The sequence below is a fragment of the Trematomus bernacchii genome, unplaced genomic scaffold (genome assembly GCF_902827165.1).
Source record: "Trematomus bernacchii unplaced genomic scaffold, fTreBer1.1, whole genome shotgun sequence".
Lineage (NCBI taxonomy): Eukaryota > Metazoa > Chordata > Actinopteri > Perciformes > Nototheniidae > Trematomus > Trematomus bernacchii.
Window position 1 is genome coordinate 13,287,525 of NW_022987720.1, and position 17,820 is coordinate 13,305,344.

The 17,820-nt window shown below is 40.8% G+C and overlaps 1 protein-coding gene across 2 annotated transcripts in view; it reads left to right on the plus strand.

The window, feature by feature from the left end:
* Positions 1 to 14,341, plus strand: part of znf385c (zinc finger protein 385C) — a 128,627-nt gene extending 114,286 nt beyond the window's left edge. For both annotated transcript variants that reach the window (XM_034144240.1, XM_034144241.1), the window contains 6 exons: positions 1,068 to 1,266; positions 7,866 to 8,234; positions 8,331 to 8,518; positions 9,740 to 9,838; positions 10,363 to 10,452; positions 11,293 to 14,341. In XM_034144240.1, the coding sequence (XP_034000131.1) occupies positions 1,068 to 1,266; positions 7,866 to 8,234; positions 8,331 to 8,518; positions 9,740 to 9,838; positions 10,363 to 10,452; positions 11,293 to 11,517 (1,170 nt within the window). In that variant the 3' untranslated portion in view covers positions 11,518 to 14,341. The remainder of the gene's footprint in view (positions 1 to 1,067; positions 1,267 to 7,865; positions 8,235 to 8,330; positions 8,519 to 9,739; positions 9,839 to 10,362; positions 10,453 to 11,292) is intronic.
* The last annotated feature ends 3,479 nt before the right edge of the window (positions 14,342 to 17,820 follow it).

Genomic DNA, 17,820 nt, shown 5'->3' on the forward strand with positions numbered 1-17,820 from the left:
TTGTTGATGCTCAGGTAATCAGTGAAATCCAGATTTAGCTCCCACTGAAAAAAATGTATTTATTTCTCACTTAGGAGTCCTTCAAAATGAAGTCCAGCCTCTTTACTTAACTTGTGTGGTCCCTGAGGATTTGCATGATTTATTTCTTGAGGTATTAAAACTGGATGAGAGCTAGGAAGGACGCTTTTATTCATGGAGGAAAGATTTACCTTCTCCACATGTCAAATCATATACCCTTCAGAAAAAAAGGCTACTTAATTTCTTAATCCATCACTCTTAATCCGTTTATCTCTTACATTTCGACGGGATGAAATGTATCCATATAACTCAGTATTCACTATAATTCGAGTTATTTCGGGACATTTAAGATTCCGTTCACACTTTGGATTTCATTTAAACAAAACCCCTCATTTAGACAGGTCCTAGATCTGCTCCTCCCCTCTATAAAAGCTTCTATCCAGGAGCCGATGAGGGCCGATCCCCGGAGTTTGTTTTGGCTTTTAATGAGTGATCCCTGTATTGATTTCTCTGCTATTCCTATGTATCCACGCTCACTCTGACAATAGAGGCTTTGTTCTCAGCTTGAACCGGGCCGTGAGAATGATGAGAATGTGAAGGTAAACCTCAATCCAACCGGAGGGAAATGTGTGTAAACGTGTTAAATGCTGCATCACAGTCAGTCAGTCAGAATGTGTGTTTGCGTGTGATTTGTATTTGTGTGTGTGTGTGTGTGTGTGTGCTCAGATGTGTGTATGTGTGTTGTCACGTGTATAGGATTTGCAGCCTCTTGCAGCGCACATTAATAGGGTAGTTGTGGAGATGGGATCCTTTTTCTTGTTGCATATTACACATGCAATTATACCTCTGGCCTCCCGATGTGCCAGCGCTGTTATCAGGTGGAAACAGACTCTCGTCCTTGCAGCCTGTGCATGCCTGCAAGAGAGCGAATATTCAGGCGTGCATTTTAACAATTATTGCACGTCTTTCCAGCAGATAATGCATTGAGTCAAACACTCCTTTCTGCTTCCCCCATCCTAACCTGTTTTTTTCCTCTCATTTCCCTGCAGAACCAGGCAGAGGCCCATTATAAGGGCCACAAGCACACACGGAAGCTCAAAGCCATGGAGGCCCAGAAGAACAGGCAGCGAAGAGCTGGGGAGGCCTCATCCACAGGAAGAGACAGAGACAGAGAACGAGACAGAAGCAAGACGTCCACATCGGAGCCTCTTCCCACACTCATGGATACAAGCTTAATGGAGGGATCAAGTACGTAAACAAAAATCCTCTCTTGATGATAACTCATGATGTTTTAGTTCAGGGGTGTCCAAACTTTTTTCTCCGAGGGCCACATATAGAAAAACATACGAAGGGCTGGGCCACTTACTAGAGGAGCGGTATATTGCCTCATAAGTTGAGTTAGAAGTTAGCAAAATCAATCAAATGTAGGCAAATTATGCTTTATACTTGAATATACTTTAAGAAAAAACAGCCAACATCACAGCTCTCCTTAAAACATAAGCCTCAGATTTAATAAGAGGACATAATGGGTATATTTCGAGCTGGTTATGGAAATAAGTTATTAGGCTTTTTTTTATCAACTTAGATTTGTTAGAAAATGTTTTCAACTTGCATTGATGGAATTCATTTGAAAAGTGGGCTTATTAACACATGAATACTACTGTGTAATATATGTTTACATATATATTTAAGAAGTACAATACAAGAAAAGCAAAAGTTTCATTTGTGGGCCATATTTCATTATACTGTTTGAATTAGCTGAGGACCGATTCAAAATGGCCTGCGGGACGCATTTGGCCCCCGGGCCGTAGTTTTGGCACCCCTGCTTTAGTTCCTCCCTTTTCTGGGGGGCGTGTGGCACAGTGGATAGAGTCTTGGTCTGGGGATCAGATGGTCACAGGTTCAAACCCCACTGCAGTCAGCATGTCGTTGTGTCCCTGAGACACTTCACCCCAAATTGCTCCTGTGTGGATTGTCCACAGTATTGAGTATGTAAGTCGCTTTGGATAAAAGCGTCTAACAAGTGACATGTAATGTAATGTTCTCTTTCTAAACCCCTTCCACAAATCCTCCTCTCACATCATCGACAGCTTCCAACCTCCTTATCTCTTCCCTCCTCCATTGTGTCACTGTTGGAGAATATATCTTCTGTACACCTTCAACATCTTGCCCTTCTGTCGTCTCTGTGTTTCTGTGCATTCAAACCTTTAGCTTATTCAACTTGCACTGGAGCTCGCTACAACTCTCTGACCTGACTTGTCCCTGTGCTACGTGATGGATGGTGGACTACAAAGCTGTGGGATCATGGGATGTCTAAGGGCAAGAGATGTTGTGTAAATAAAGGAGCCGGCTGAGATCGATCGAAGCCTCACTGGGGTCGTTCTTACCCCCTATGCCTCTTAATTTCCACTGCTTGACTCTTGTGCTCTCTTCTATCTCTCTCCGTTACAGAGGGTAGCTGCAGAAGCAGAATTTGTGTTTTTGTGCAGCATGAAAAGAACGACACACCGTTCTCACTGAATTGAGAGGGAGCAAAATAGTGCTGAAAGTTTTCATATAAGGGGCTGTCAAATCAAAGGCACTCAACTTCTTTTACAAACAGTTCAAATGTTTTCATTGGTGGTGTAAATATAGACATTTTAACGTTTTATAAAGAAAGAGGACTGCATTGTTTCCTTTCAGCAGAATATGAATGTTTACCAAACGCCATTGCTGCAACCTTAGTCAGTGGAGCCCAAATTGCTCCGATGGCATTTTGACTGCAGAGTGAGCCCATTACCTTCTCATGTTGCACTCGTCTGGGTCCACACTTTTCATTTATCCATTGAAGGTGCAGAGCAGTTCCCCTCCCTCTCTTCTACTTTCCTACTTCATCCTCCCCTTCACTTTCCCTGCCCAAAAGAAGATCACTATCTGAGCAGAATTTCAAAATGCGCCTGGATGCTAGATGGAATATCCGAGAAGAGATATCAGGATGCTGGGTGTGGAGGGAGACATGAGACACGCTCATGTGCACGTGGATGCACATGCACACTTTTTTTGCCTTGAGCACTAAGAGTCTCCTTCAGAAAGGAGAAAGTGGACAAAAGACTGGGGGCCTGATAACACTCTCATCAAATCTCATTTTAATATTCTGCCGTTGCAAAGGGGAGCTCTGAAAGAGGGAAGCAGCAGTGGAGACGAAACAAGATGAGTGGAAAACGAAAGATAAGATGAAATGAATGAAGGAGACACAGAGAGAGAGGGGGGAACAAGAGAGGAAGAAGGGGGTCAGAGCAGAAAGAAAGCAGATAAGTCATTGCCAGTTTTTATGCTGTGAATAATTGTACAGTTCTCAGGCAGTTTTGTGAGCAGGAAAACCTTTTCAATAAGCCCAATTGTGTGATTGGCCTAATGTGAAATTGAAATGCAGCAGTGCGAGCCAGTGGTGGCATGCACCACAATGCCAACCTTTAATGGAATAGCGCTCCAAATTAACTATGAAATGAGTTATGTCTGCCATGAAACTGACGGTGGGGAGCTGTCTGAGGGTAATGCCCACATTGTCTGCCATCAGGAACTAATAACAAACCTGTCGGCACTCTGTCTGCCTCAGAATAAACACACTCTACACCCCCAAGGTCAGCCTCTTCAGCTCCAAATGAAGAGCCCTCTACCATTCATATACATGGACCACATTTTGACTGTGAGCTTCTGCATAAAGTCCCTCGTTTTTCCAATTATAATTAAATTATGAAACAAATTATGAAACACAATGGCAAGTTTATTTGGAAGAGTAGAATGGGCCAGGTTATTAAGATGTATGCCTTGTCAAAACGTTAACAAAAAAACAGAACACTTGTCAGAATGAAATAGAACATTTGAGGGCTCCAGACTCAAAGCAGGTCCATGAACTAGATGCTCCAAACATTTTATAATAAACTATAAAAAGTAAAAAATGAAATTTTACTAGGAATTAGGTCAAATAATTAGCTATTTCTTCGAAAATTGAAGGTTACAATTTTCAAGGGCTTTTTTTAGTAGGATGGAATTAAATGAATGAGTTTTGACAATTTAAATGCTCTAATTTGACTATCAAATATCAACAATATAAACTTTTTAATTATATAACTTTAGCAAATGATGTTAATGAACAAATGTCGGATTATTAAAGGACTGTATTTTTTTTTTAGATTGTATATAAATCCATGAAAAAAGGACCTCACTTCTCACTCAGAAAACATATTCCTGAAAAATGTAGGTTTTGATAGTTTCAAGTCTTCAATACAAATGCATGATCATTTTGTCACTGTGGCCTTATCTAGAGCAGCGGTTCCCAACCAGTGGGCCGCGAAGGCATTGCAAGTGGGCTGCCAAATAATTTCATTTTTTTTCATTTAAATTATTATTTTTATTTTTATTTATTTTTGTACAGGCTAAACTAAAGACACAAACATGGACATAACAATAACATATAGGAGATGACATTCCCATCTCAGACAACAACAAAACAAAAACAGAAGAATTAAAGATACAGTCAGCAGGACCACTTCAACATTTCACAAGCAAAAATAGGTTGACAACCAAAACAACAACATGGCAAGCATATTTATTGTTCCTTTAATCCCACTCTTCATTAGAGCTAATTATTTCCCATCATGGCGTGTTGAGCCTTTGAGTTTTGGTGGCAATAATTGTTTCCAAAATAAATTGTATTTTTAATCTACCCTTCAAACACCTTAAATTAAGATTACTCCTTGATTGACTTTTAAAAATATGTATTTTAACCAGAAGAATAATTGTATTTATTAACTGTATGCGGTCTTCATCTAAAAGCCCAAATAAAATATTAAAGGGTGCAAATGTAAATTCAATATTTGCCACCAAATAATTTGCAAAACATTATGTTTTGTGTGGAAACATTTTCATTATTAAAACATTTTTTATTTGAACTTCTTTTCCTTTCTCTTTCTTGATCCTCCTTAGCAACGGTCATTACAGTCCTTGACAGCGGTCTGTTCTACTGGATTTACAACGTGTCACATGTTCTGAATAGACCAATCAGAACTTTATTTAGCCTACCTATTGTTTATGGTTGAATGTGGGCCGCGAAAAAAATTTGATTCATAAGTGGGCCCTGTGTTGAAAAAGGTGTATACAAAAGATAATTCTGTGTATGCTTTTAAGGCATGGCTACCTTGTCAATTGATATGTCGTCCCTTCCACTGGGTTGTCCGGTTATGGTGTGTAATTTTGTTTTACAACTTGAAATCTTCCGCTGTGTAATTTTAATTGACATTGACATTTTGGCTGTCTAAAATGTTGACAGCAAGCTTTAGTTCTATTACATTACATTCAAACTTTCCAGCATCTCTTACATTCTAAAAATATTCTGTCTTTAAGGGTACCACAACTAATAATACAAGAGGGAGGGAGACGGGGAAGAGCAGAGACGGCGTTTTAAACCATACAAAGGGATTAATCGATGGTTATAAACCATGTCCCAGACCAACAAAGGAGGGAGTGAGCACACAGCGAATGAGCAAGTAAGCAGCAGGCTGGTGCCTAGAGACAGAGGGCCTGCATCAATTGTGACAAGCATCTATCAGCCTCCGCTTTGATTGACTCCGCTGTTAAAACCATTTTCACTGGGATTGTCAACACAATAATGATGATTTAAAGCGAGGATTTGTTCCCCCGGGGAAGTTGTTTATGTTCTGCTTCGAATCAGCAAGCTTGTGCATAATGAGTCCGATATTCATTTTCTGTTTGGCTGTGGTGGAAGTTCTCAACAAATCAATAGGCTGAATTGAGATCTCTCCAGATGTGTTTACACTCTGAAAGCCTGTCTGAATTAATTGGATTGTTAAGAAATTGACTGAATTTTTTAATGTTAAAGAAAACTGATGATTGCCTGCATAATCTTGATCCAAATGTCAATAATTTGCCGCTGTGTAGTTCTACCCCACGGAGGCCCTGCTGGCACTCCCAATTCGCTGGCCTTTAGTCTGACACTTTGCCAATGTCGGTGTCAGTTTCTCTTATCATGTAGAGGGCCAGAGAGCGAGAGGCACAACTAACACCGCACGCATTTTCTTAGAGAAGAGGGTTGCACAGTCTTTGTTTGTCAGTTCCACAGGATGATCAAAAACAACAATTTGTACAACTTCCCATAAGGCTTGTAACTAATGATTGTTTCCATTATCAATAATGTGTGCTGTTTTTTAATAAATCAATTAATCTTTGCAGTCTTAAATGCAGAAATGCCACTTTGTCACTGCGGCTTGATAAATGACTGGGATGATTATTAACATTTCCTGTAGACTGCTTGATTAATGGAGCAATAAAGAGAACTTTACTGGGGTTTAATATCTGTTCAAGTTAAAGTTTTTTAAAATAGGGATATATTAAACTCAGCAGGGAACAGCTGAATTGATTCCTCACTGAATGAGCTCCTTCAGGATCTGAGTCTTTGGATTTTTGAGGGCGTTGATTCCCTCCCGCCTCCAAATCTTCCTCTGTCAGGTTCCTGCTAAATCCATTGATCAATATCACTCCCCCCCCCCCAGAGACTTCTCAGGTGGCCCTGTCTTTCACATAAGCTCAGGATCATACCAACACCCACCTCCCCGAACAGAGCAGTTGAAATCCCTCAGGGGTCACTCTCATTACGCCGAGGGAAGCTATAATCTTGCTCCTATATAGTTTGAGAGATGAGAGAGGAAGACCCTTATCTCCAATGATGAATTTACTCTAAGACGTAAAAGGGAAAATCAATAGAGCAGGGTTGTATAGAGGAAGGTTGTGTGACTGTGTGCAGGAGAAAGCGCTAAATGAAAGTAAGATATTCAGTGAGCGTAGGGCGCAGTGCTCTGGGGTGAAGTGTGTGACTCCCTCGGGAAGACGGGGGGTGAAGGGGGAGATGTGTAATGGAACTCCAGTGACTTATCGGCCGTCCCCAGCACTCGATTGGTTTGTTTATATTGACTGAGACTCCGGGTCCACTTGATATTTGAATAGTAAGGGGGAGAGGGAAGAGAGGGGAAGGGAACAAGGAGAAAGCCTGATGGCATTTTTCTTGCCCAAACCAAAACTAATCCAGTGTGTTCCACGTGGTTTAAAGGAAAAGACTGATAATATATCACAAAATGCCACAAAGCTGGTACTTGAAAAGCCCTATTAAATTGGCTCAAACACTCTGGCTCAAATGTTGTATTAAAAGAGAGAAAGTTATTTGGAGATTAATTCAGCCAACTCCGTCCTTGCACTCAAAACTTTCAGTCATTCTGAAGAGTTGGATGGAGATGATCAGCAGGCATGCTCACAGTTAACAACCAAATAGGAGTACAATTTACATCAACAAAATAAAGATAGTTAGCTATACATGATTGTACATGATAACAAATATAAAACACACACATTTATATATATATATATACACACATGCATCCACACATTTATACTCATACATATACTGTACACATACATACAATGCATACAATAAAATATCACATTCACACAATTAAAAAAGACCACAAAAGACTTCAGTTCTCTCTATAAACACAAAATGGTGAACATAGTGGAGCATTTAGCAAATGAGACATATGCTTTCCAGAGGAGTTGTGTTTGAGACTAACAACAGTGAACATTGGAGATAGATCAGGCCAAATGCACGACTCCAAATGAATGATAATGTTGCTCTGTAATTGCTGGATGTGTAAATAAGCAACTGCTGACAAGGAAATAGTCAATGTTGTTTTCAGAGCTTGTTTTCGCTGCTCCCAGGTGGCAAAACAAATCAATTGTTGCAGGTTTAAATGAAACACACTTTGCTGATGTTATCCTCTATATGAACTTCTTTTCTGCAGGTCTTCAGTCTGACCAGGAACCGACCAATCTGGAGGAAAAGCTTGACGAGAGTCCCAGGATTTCAGTAATGCTGACGCCAGTATCCGAGGTTTCCTCCGTGGAGTTGGTCACCCTTTCCCCTCCTCAGATTTCGCCTTCCTCACAGCTCTCAGAGACCGCCTCGGACACCAGCGGCCCTGAAGTCCCCGAGGCCATCGATGCTGAGGGCCCAATCACTGAGGCAGGCAGCCCCGTTGACGCCTCCAGCATAATGGAGGAGCCACGTACAGATGAGGACCCCGACTCCAACAAGAGCAAGGCTCACCTTCATTGTCCTGTCTGTAAAGTCACAGTCAACTCCACCTCCCAACTGGATGCACATAACAGCGGTATTAGGCTTTTTTTTACATATGTTACTGACCTTGAACAAATACATTTGATACATTTACCGTTTCCCTAAAACAGCTCTCTGTTCTCTCCACCAGGTACAAAGCACAAACTGATGCTGGAAGGTCACAGTGTCCTGCCCCGGCGCAGGGGGAAGGTGGTGGCAGCTCGGGCAGGGTGCAAGAGCAAGAGGCTGGCCAGCAAAGGCAGCGTCGGGGTGCCCAGCAAGAACTTTCAGTGTGAAGTGTGTGAGATCTTTGTGAACTCAGAGACACAGCTTAGCCAAGTAAGTGTTAAGAGAAACACAATAATATGTAGGTTGTGTTGCATATTATGTATAGTTTTCCAATTAATAGACCATTGTGAATCGAGGACATTGTAAAATAAAAACTCTAGTCTGTACAAGTACATGTATGATATCTGGTATAATCAGATAAAGAAATGGACAGAAATGTTCATGTGAAGCAATGACCTTTGGGAAAAAACAAAAAATATATACAAACTCTTTGGTTATAAAGAGCTTTCCCTCTGGAATTCCTCTCTGCTTTCTGTGATGTATGACGTGTATGCTGAGCACGGAAACGAGGGCTTGAGGAAGTCCTGCAGATTGGTCGTGGCAAACTAACCTGAGCATATTGAATTGAAGTACAGTTGACTCTGCAGGGAAGAGCACTCCTGCCCAATCACAACAGGCAGTGGAGAAAGAGTTGCATATATTTACCTCACCTCCACATAATTAATCTGCCTGCTCAGTTAGCACTTACCTTACACATGAAGAGATATGAACTTAGACCAAACTGACCTATACTGTTACAATCATAAAAGCTATCACAAATGCTTTGCTTTAAAATGATAAAAAAGCTTGATGCTAATTTGAAAGACCTTACATAACAACACAAGAGACCATTTTAAAACCACCTTGGCTTAAATTAAAGCAGCACTTTCATGTACAGCCACATGATTGCAGCCATTGAGTACATTCAAGCAGCAGCAATTTTTCCACATTAGACAGATAACATCTGATGCCATGAATAACTGCAAAGCTCTTCAGTGAGCAGGCATTTATTTCACACTCATTATTGCAAGCTATTAATTTCTCCTGTATTAAATGTTCTGATTATGTTGGCATCGAACCAAGTTGGCGAGGTAATTTCTCCTCCTTTGATGTTCATTAAATACTACATCACTTTTTCTTGGAAACTTTGCATAAGCTAGATTGTGGAAACGATGCAGGATATGCTGGCGTGTTTGAACAACCGGCCGTGAATGCATTCCACCAGTCTTATATAAACAACCTCTATCCCAGGAGAGCATAAGCCTGCCGGTACCGCAGCCAGAGGGAGATAGTGTGGCAGCCGTAGAAAGTAATGTGATGTAATTGATCTGCTCTTCAGTCATACTCAATATGTATCCATTATTAATCAGCAGATACCATTTGAAGTTGTTCCACTGTGGTACAATAGATGCTTGTTAGCTCACTGACTGTGTTTTATTCTGGTCTCGGCAGCACATGAATAGCAGAAGGCACAAGGATAGGCTGGCCGGAAAACCACCCAAACCCAAATTTACCCCCCACAGCAAGATCCAGCCAAGCACCAGCTTAGCGGTAAGTCTCAGCATAAAGACACAGACAAACAGAACACTGTCCCCCAAATATGCGCGCATGCACACACACTTAGGGAAGACAAACAACTCGTAATTGCCTTTCTCTTACAGCAGATATGCTTGAACAGGCTGTACACGTTGGCATAAATGAAGTCTAGCTTGTAAACTAATGCATTTTTAAACACCAATTCATCTCCAGTTACAGTAAACTGAGATGAACCTGACTCCAACAGGCATTCCGTTAAGAAACACACACATGGATCTCATTACATTGGGCTCAGGGGCTTGTACAGTTTGTCTCAGGGAGGCAGCATGCTTGTGTGCCTGTATACTGTCATAGAGGTTAAGCACACTGTTGTTCTCTGTCCTCTCCCCCTGAGACAGCTCTAAAATAGTTTGACCATCTCTGTCAACAGCAGCCTGAATCAGCACTCCAGATTAATCAATTCTTTGCTCCTGTCATAAACACACCTCTCTTTCTCCCCTGACTCCTCCTCCTCCTCTTCCTCTTCTATCATCCTCCAGAACGTGAGATGGAGTGGCTATGCGGGCCTGGCTGTGTCTGCCATGAAGAAAGCGTTCAGCCAGTACAATCTCACCTCCCTCTCCGTGCAGGTCAGTGACAGGAGAGTCTGGGGTGTGATTTATAATAAAAAACGTTATTTATATAGCACCTTTCAAACAGAGTGCTTTACATAAAAAACAGAACACAGTTAAATACAATGAATAAAACTAACTCAAGACTATTGTTCTTTCAGTAAGCTAAGAATCATCTAATTTAAGGTTTTTCCAATTCTGTTATGTGCACCGATAATTATAGGAGGCAGCTAAAAAATACCCTGATGAAGAAACTGATTATACAATCTGCATCTTAAACAAATTAAGGTCTGGGTTTGTGATCAATTTCTGATCAATTTAGAAACTTAGTTCCTTTTTTTATCATTAAACAATTTTAGTTGCGTGACAGGCAGGTCTGCACATTATGCATATCAAATACTAACTCCTTATAGGCTTGAGAACGTTTATAGTTTGTTCATTCTCAGAGGAAAGCAGCAGTCAGTTTGGATTTACACTTGGATTAAAATGACAGCCCCGGGACACAGCTTCAAGAACTTATTAAAACATTCATAATAACTTTTGCAGTAAAGCCTTTTTTCATCTGTGTGTTCCAAACAAGTTGTGCTCTGCAAATAAATTGCTAAATATGCTACAAGGAAAAAGGTGTGTGTGATAAGTGCTGTATTCAGCAATTCTGTTGAAAAACTATTTCCATCAATCTTATAACTGCTGCTGCTGCGCTGTGTGAACGAGCAAACTACAAATGATTTTAATGAAAAAATGTCACTTTATGTCAAAAAGAATCTGAACCATCTTTTAACATCCAAGAGTTTAAAAGTGAAGTGTTGCCATTGTACCGTGACAATATGCTAACGTGTGCCCCCCCCCCTTCTCCAGACCAAACTGGCCTTGCAGAAGCAGCTGACCAAGAGCTTGACGACTGGCTTCCTGCCCAGCCCCCTCACCCAGCCCACCCTGTGCACAATGGCTAACCCACTGGCTCTGCGCCACCCAGTGGGCACCACCTTCATCCAGAACCCCTTCCTGGGCCCTGCACTGTTTCGGCCTGCCCCGGGGCCGCTGAGGGCCACACACACACCCTTCATCTTCTCCCCCTACTAAAGACTAAACGCCCTTCCCATCTGAGCTCCACCCTTGTCCCTTTACCAAACCCCAGGCCCTCCTTTAGTGTGTCCCACATGACAAGGCCACACGCAAACTATGCAGCCCGCCTGACTTGTAATAGAGAGAGAGCACAAGTCCTCATGCTCAGTAGGCACTTATAGGCCTGAGAGCTGTTCCTATCATAACGGCCAAGTCCCCCATCATGCCTTCTTTCTGCTCCTCTTATAATGACCAAAGGAGCAGGACAGGCCTCCAGACAGTGACTGGTGCACAGAGGCCGCTTTTATAGCCATTTCATGGGTCATCATGGTTTGGATTATGGATATTATTGTGTAATTTATTAGAGAACAAATATAGACAAGTCTAGATGTATGTTTAGTGTGGTTGCCACAAAATAAGGTCCCTTTACTTGATGCTCTTTTAAAACGTTTTTAACTTATTGGTTTGGGGGTTCAATGAAAGGTTGGAGGATCGTAAGTCATTAAAGCAGCTGAACCAGAGGCATCGTCCTGAATGGCTGGACAGGAGGGTGGCATTGATCAGTATTTTCATGTTACAAGCTTAAATGGTCATCATGTCTCTGATATGGTAATTATCTAAGAGTCCACACTGTGGGGGGTATGTGATGTTATATCTGTATGTTCATATATTTAAAACCCCACCACCATTTTGCACCTCCAGCTGTTTTCTCAAGCCCTTAACTTTTCTTTCTGAGTCACAGACACAGTCATAGCCCCTCCAGACTTGTTCTTCTCTTTCTGTATCCTCAGGATTAAGCTCTCATTAAGATCAAGAAAAGGTCAGCTTGTCAACTTGACTTTGTTTCAATTTGCAAATCTGTCTTTGGAATTATTTTGTTCAGTGTGTCTTTTATGTAACGCAGTTAAACAGTATGTCTCGCCAAACTAGCGGTACGAAAACATGTGTGCAGCTGTGGATGTCTTACATTGAAAAATGCCATTATTTCTTCCTCCTTGTGGCTGCTCATTTCCCTTCTCCTTCCCCCCACTCTCACCTCGTCGTTGCCCTTGATTTCTCTGTGGCGTGATCTCAGCATGAGATGATGATAAAGAGCATTGAAAGCCTCTTGCACTACACGAATGCGCAAAATCACACATGATAAAACACAATGGATAATTTAAAGACTTGCTTTCAGAGCTCCGCGGAAAGTTTGGATGACAATGGGGGGGGGGGCTGCTCAGCAAGTATTTGATTGACAACCTGTCGCAGTGTCAGCGCACAGCGTGGGAGGGAACAAAGCACAGTGCCATGGCAACCACATTAAGAGCACCTTAAAACTGATTGACTTACAAAAGCGATGAAAATTGTGTTGATATTTGCCTTTGTTTTGCCCTAGGTGTATGTTTTTACAATCCCATGTTAGTTTGAAAGGAAAAAAAACAATCAGGTGAGAATTTACACGTTATGGTTCATTCATAACTAAGACAAGTCTCTCACATTTAAAGCAATACATTCTGTGAGTTTATGTTTATGATGTGGTTTTAGTGTGTCAATGGCTTTATCTATTCTATACTGTACACACATGTATGAAGTACTCCAACACAGCCAAGGGTTCACTCTGAATTGAAGGGTGGTCCTGCCGGTGCTGGCCTTGATGCTCACGGTCCGTCTCCACGACTCTGGACCGAGCTGTTCCGTTTAAAGCCGCTCTGAGAGGCGGCTTCAGCGCCATATGCTGTTCCTGTTTCCCTTTTTAGTGCAGGAGAACTTTTGTATGACTTCCACTGAGCAAAACAACGTTACGTCAGAGACAAGTGTTATGGGATACGTGTCATCATCTGTCATATTGCTGTTCATGCGTGTGGGCCGCCCCACCCCTCCCTCATTACCCAGGACATCTACTGACACTCAAACCCTCCCTCTGCCAGAATGGACTGTTGGCAAGATAGGAGCGTACATGTGACCCTTCCTTCAACAATCATACAAAATCATGTATTCTTAAATTACAGTAATGGAGCAGATCCTATGCATTTCTCATTGTGCAATATGTATCGTTGTGTGTGTGTGATGCAACAGTGCCATCTGTCGTGAAAACCCTGTAATGCCATCCAGTACTAGTGCTTCTGAAAACCTTTGATCCGTGTACCTTTCTGTTTAAGAACCCCCAAGTCCTTCTGGGTAAGCGAGGCCATACTGATGTGATTCTCCCAAGTCGCACTACTCAGTGAACCAGCCAGCCTTTCATTGTTTGTTTGTTTCTATCGCTCAGTGGGAACTCTGACCTAAAGAACTGAAACTTTCTTAACATAAAGAATCTAGAGATGGAAATTATATGTAGAAATCATAGAGTAACTATAGAGATTTTATCAGAGTTGCTATTGTTATCTGTATCATAATGAACTGCTATCATAGAAGAGAGTAGATTATGTTATTGTAGGCTCTGTGCGGCATACAGGGAAAGGAAAAGTCCTTTGCTTTCTTTTGTTCTTTGTTTGTTTCTTTACATGTTTTTTTTTAAGTACAACAAAACTTATTTAAAACAAAAGTTTAATGAGTGAGTTTTTCTTTCCTTGATGACAGTGATGGAATTAATATTGTAATTCAAGGCCTTTTTACACAATATCCTAAAGTCACATTAGCCAGGCCTTCTCAGGGGTGACAGGTTGAGCAAACGTTAACATGACCATCCATTCAGGGTATCCCTCAATAGCTCTAGGGAGCAGGAAACACTGTACGCATGGATGGATTGAAAAAGAAAACCCAACCTTACAGTGCTGTACCATAGAGAGGACAAGGGATGGATTTTGGACAATAAAGCTTTTAGAACTTGTACAAAAAAAATGGTTTGAATGATTATCTGAATGTGTGCGTGTCCCTGCATCATGGGTACAAATGAAAAACAGCATCCCACAAGGCTGTACTTTGGCTCTTTGATATTTGAGCCGTTACAATATGTGTGTGGGTGTGTGAAGAAAAAAACCAAGAGGAGACACAGGCGGAGTATTGATAATGAATCAACATGAATGCTCAGATTTGCAAAGATGCTGAAAAATATGACTGTTTCAAAAATATTAACCAGAAATTGAAAACTGAGTACAGCTCTCAAGAAATAAAACAGATTTTTATTGTGATCCTGGATTTGAGCTGGCTTCTACGGAGGTGTGCAACACCCTCACATAATCTGTTCATGTGGCAGCCCACAGTTACTCCTTTTCCAGTTGTTTCATAGAGACAACTTGTGACAGCAGGGCTGGTGTTTGGCCAAGATACGATGGTGAATGCAAATGGAAACAAGTGTCTGAGCTCTCATGCATCTGTGGTACACAGAGGAGTGATAAAATAATATACCTGAGTGGCTGATGTGGTTTAGAGCCTGGCTAATCTCCTTTATCTACAGATGATTCTCCACAGATGGCCATCGCAGAGTGAATTGTATTCTGGGATGGCTTTAGCGACTGCAGGAAGATCTGGTACTTAACGATGAATCCTCCTGAATTTTTCAACCGCAGCTGTTCGCTTGCCAACATGATACAGTGTTGCCCATCTCTGCTCATCCCTAAAGCCAACTTTACACATTGAAACTGAGCAGAGAGACATCTAAACATCTAATCATGTATTTAGCCCTGTATTCATTTTACAGTGTTGCTTGTTTATTTAAAGGAGAGCCCTTGTCCTCTATACGTTCTTTGTGGAAGCACATCGTCCAGGTCTGGTGCCAATCAAAGGGATCCACTAAAGTGAAATGGAAGAAGGACATGATGACCTTGTTGAACTGTGACACTGGTGTGTATCCGCTGTATTGATCCATTATCTTATCTTACTTCTCTCCATGGAGGGAGTGACACCCTTATCTCCTGTTGTGTGTCTTCCCTCAGCTCTAGAGTCAACCCTTATCAAATAAATCAAAAAGACAAGGCCAGTCCTTGTGGTGCCACACTCAGCTTGATAATTATTGTATGGGAATTATCATGACAAATAATGTAACATGTAATAATGTTATATTTTACAACAGTAGCAGTTTATCTGCTGCTGATTTTAGTTTCATTTCTCAGGTTTGCTTTAAATATTGGACACTTGGTAATATGTATTGCTGACATTACAGAATATTATTGATGTTGTTTATTTCGGTAATACGGTACAATTATGTCTTAGATTAAATTATCAAATCTAAAACATTACTAGTCACTAGTACAGGTCAATTCCTTTCTAGGGGTTATTATTTTATTGCAAATATGGAGTGTTATTCAAATAAAGCAGGATATTTTAAATTCAAACTCATTTTAAATCCTCCTAGCCTCACTGACATAGAAGTTATTACATCATTTTAGTGTTGAAGCATTTGACAAAAAAGGCGTCTATTTCTGCACTGTTTGTACGTCAGGGACAAGGAGACAGATGATTGGAATGAATCAATTTGTTTTTCAGATCCCACATTGCCTTTATTTATTCCTGTATTGAGCTTAAGTTGTCTTTTTATTGACTGGTGAGAGAAAATGTGTCAACATGTCCCCATGGATAATGTCAGAGGTGTCAAACTCTTCCATCATATCACAGCACAAACTCTGAGCAATAACTAAGATCCAATTATTGCACAGTTCTGACTTATCCCACATGAAATCCCCCTGCACTTTTAGGACAAATGACCTGTCTCAGAGGCTCGTGGGCAGCCAGCATGACGACTAACATTTGACATAACTGATGACTCCAGGGCTGCTGGTATTTCCAGTCCACAGAATAAAAAGCCGGATAGCACAGAGAATAAAGGTGGCACTGCCATTTAGACCATGTGTTCACTCCTGTGTGGAATTGTTTTGTTAATCTGGTGCCTCGTCATGATGGGGAAAGTGAAAAAAGGGTCAATGCAACATTAAGTCTAGTTTATCTTCTTAAAAAAAACTGAAACAAGTGAGGGATAACATTTTATCTATTTCCCCTGGGGGAGCAGGATACTCAGCTGCAGTCATAAGACACACAGTCATGCAACAGTAAAAGGGTATTACTGGTAAGGGCATCGCCGTGTTGCTTTGCTGCGACTGAGGCAAGCAAGTGTGCATTTCTCTTTTGTGGTCAGTGTAGTCTGAAGGAAGAAGAAGGTTCATAAATCACACAGGCATGTGACAAATCGATCCCCGCTCTGGCACACTCGCAGGGTTCCATGTTTTGTGCTGTGGATCTTTTTTTCTTTATGTGGGTCAGTACATATGTTAAGTCCTACAGAAAGGCTTTGAAACGTATTGACAACTTCTCTTCCTTGCTGTTAGAACTTGGGGACATAAAATGACCACTAGTGTGTACTGACATATCCAAATGTGTGGTACAATAACTAAAGCCTGTTGAGTGAAGTAACTGCTGCGCCCTGGCTCTAGTCTAGTCATTAAAAAGAACATGATTGAAATGAGATGGTAAATGATAACACCCTCGGGGGAAACTCAGGTAGAGAGTACCATCATTTCATAAATGTTCCACTTGAGGTTTTCTCATTATCTTGCATTAACCTATCCAGTCGATATGCCCGTGTGGAACTAGAAGAGCATTTCCTTTGCCTGAAAATCGTTGACATCGTCTGACCTTCAGTGTTTTTCCTGCCACTCACAAACTGGTTTGAATAAAGCTAAGGCAGCAACAACAACATTGGTCAGATGGATATAGAATGCCAAACTAATTCATGATACAGAAAATGTTCAATTTGTACCTTTATTCACTTTAGTACATTGCAAAATGTTAAGAGACATTTACTCCTGAATGTTTGTCATGAATATTTGACACATGAAAGACAAATAAATCTAATTTGCAATGTACTATCATTGATTTATTAACATGTTAAGACATTTCTTAATGAGTCCTCTGACTGTACACCACCATTCTATACAAACAATGTTGTCTAGTGTTGTGAGGACGACAAACACATATTACTGACATTTTATGCAACTAAATTGTAAAATCAGGGCATTAATTTAAAGATTGTTGTAACTGCAGATTAGATACAGTATAATGCAGAGATCCTACAATGAATCCATTGTATACGCATGGATATTTATTACCTTTAAAAGATCATTAATAAGCCTTTTTGAGTAGCTATAAATTGTTTTACTGGAAGATCAGAGACATCTACTGGCTATAAAAAATACTACAACATAAATTAAAGCTGCAAGCACCAATGAATGGGACAGATTTTAGATCTGGTACAAAATGTGATATATATATATATCAAATTTGTTACCAGATCTAAAATCTATAAATGTTAAGGCCTTCAAAATAGCAATTTACTTTTAGGAAAAATAATAAGAAATACCTGATGGATAGGCCCTCCACTCTGACTCTGTTGTTGTTCGGGCCCTA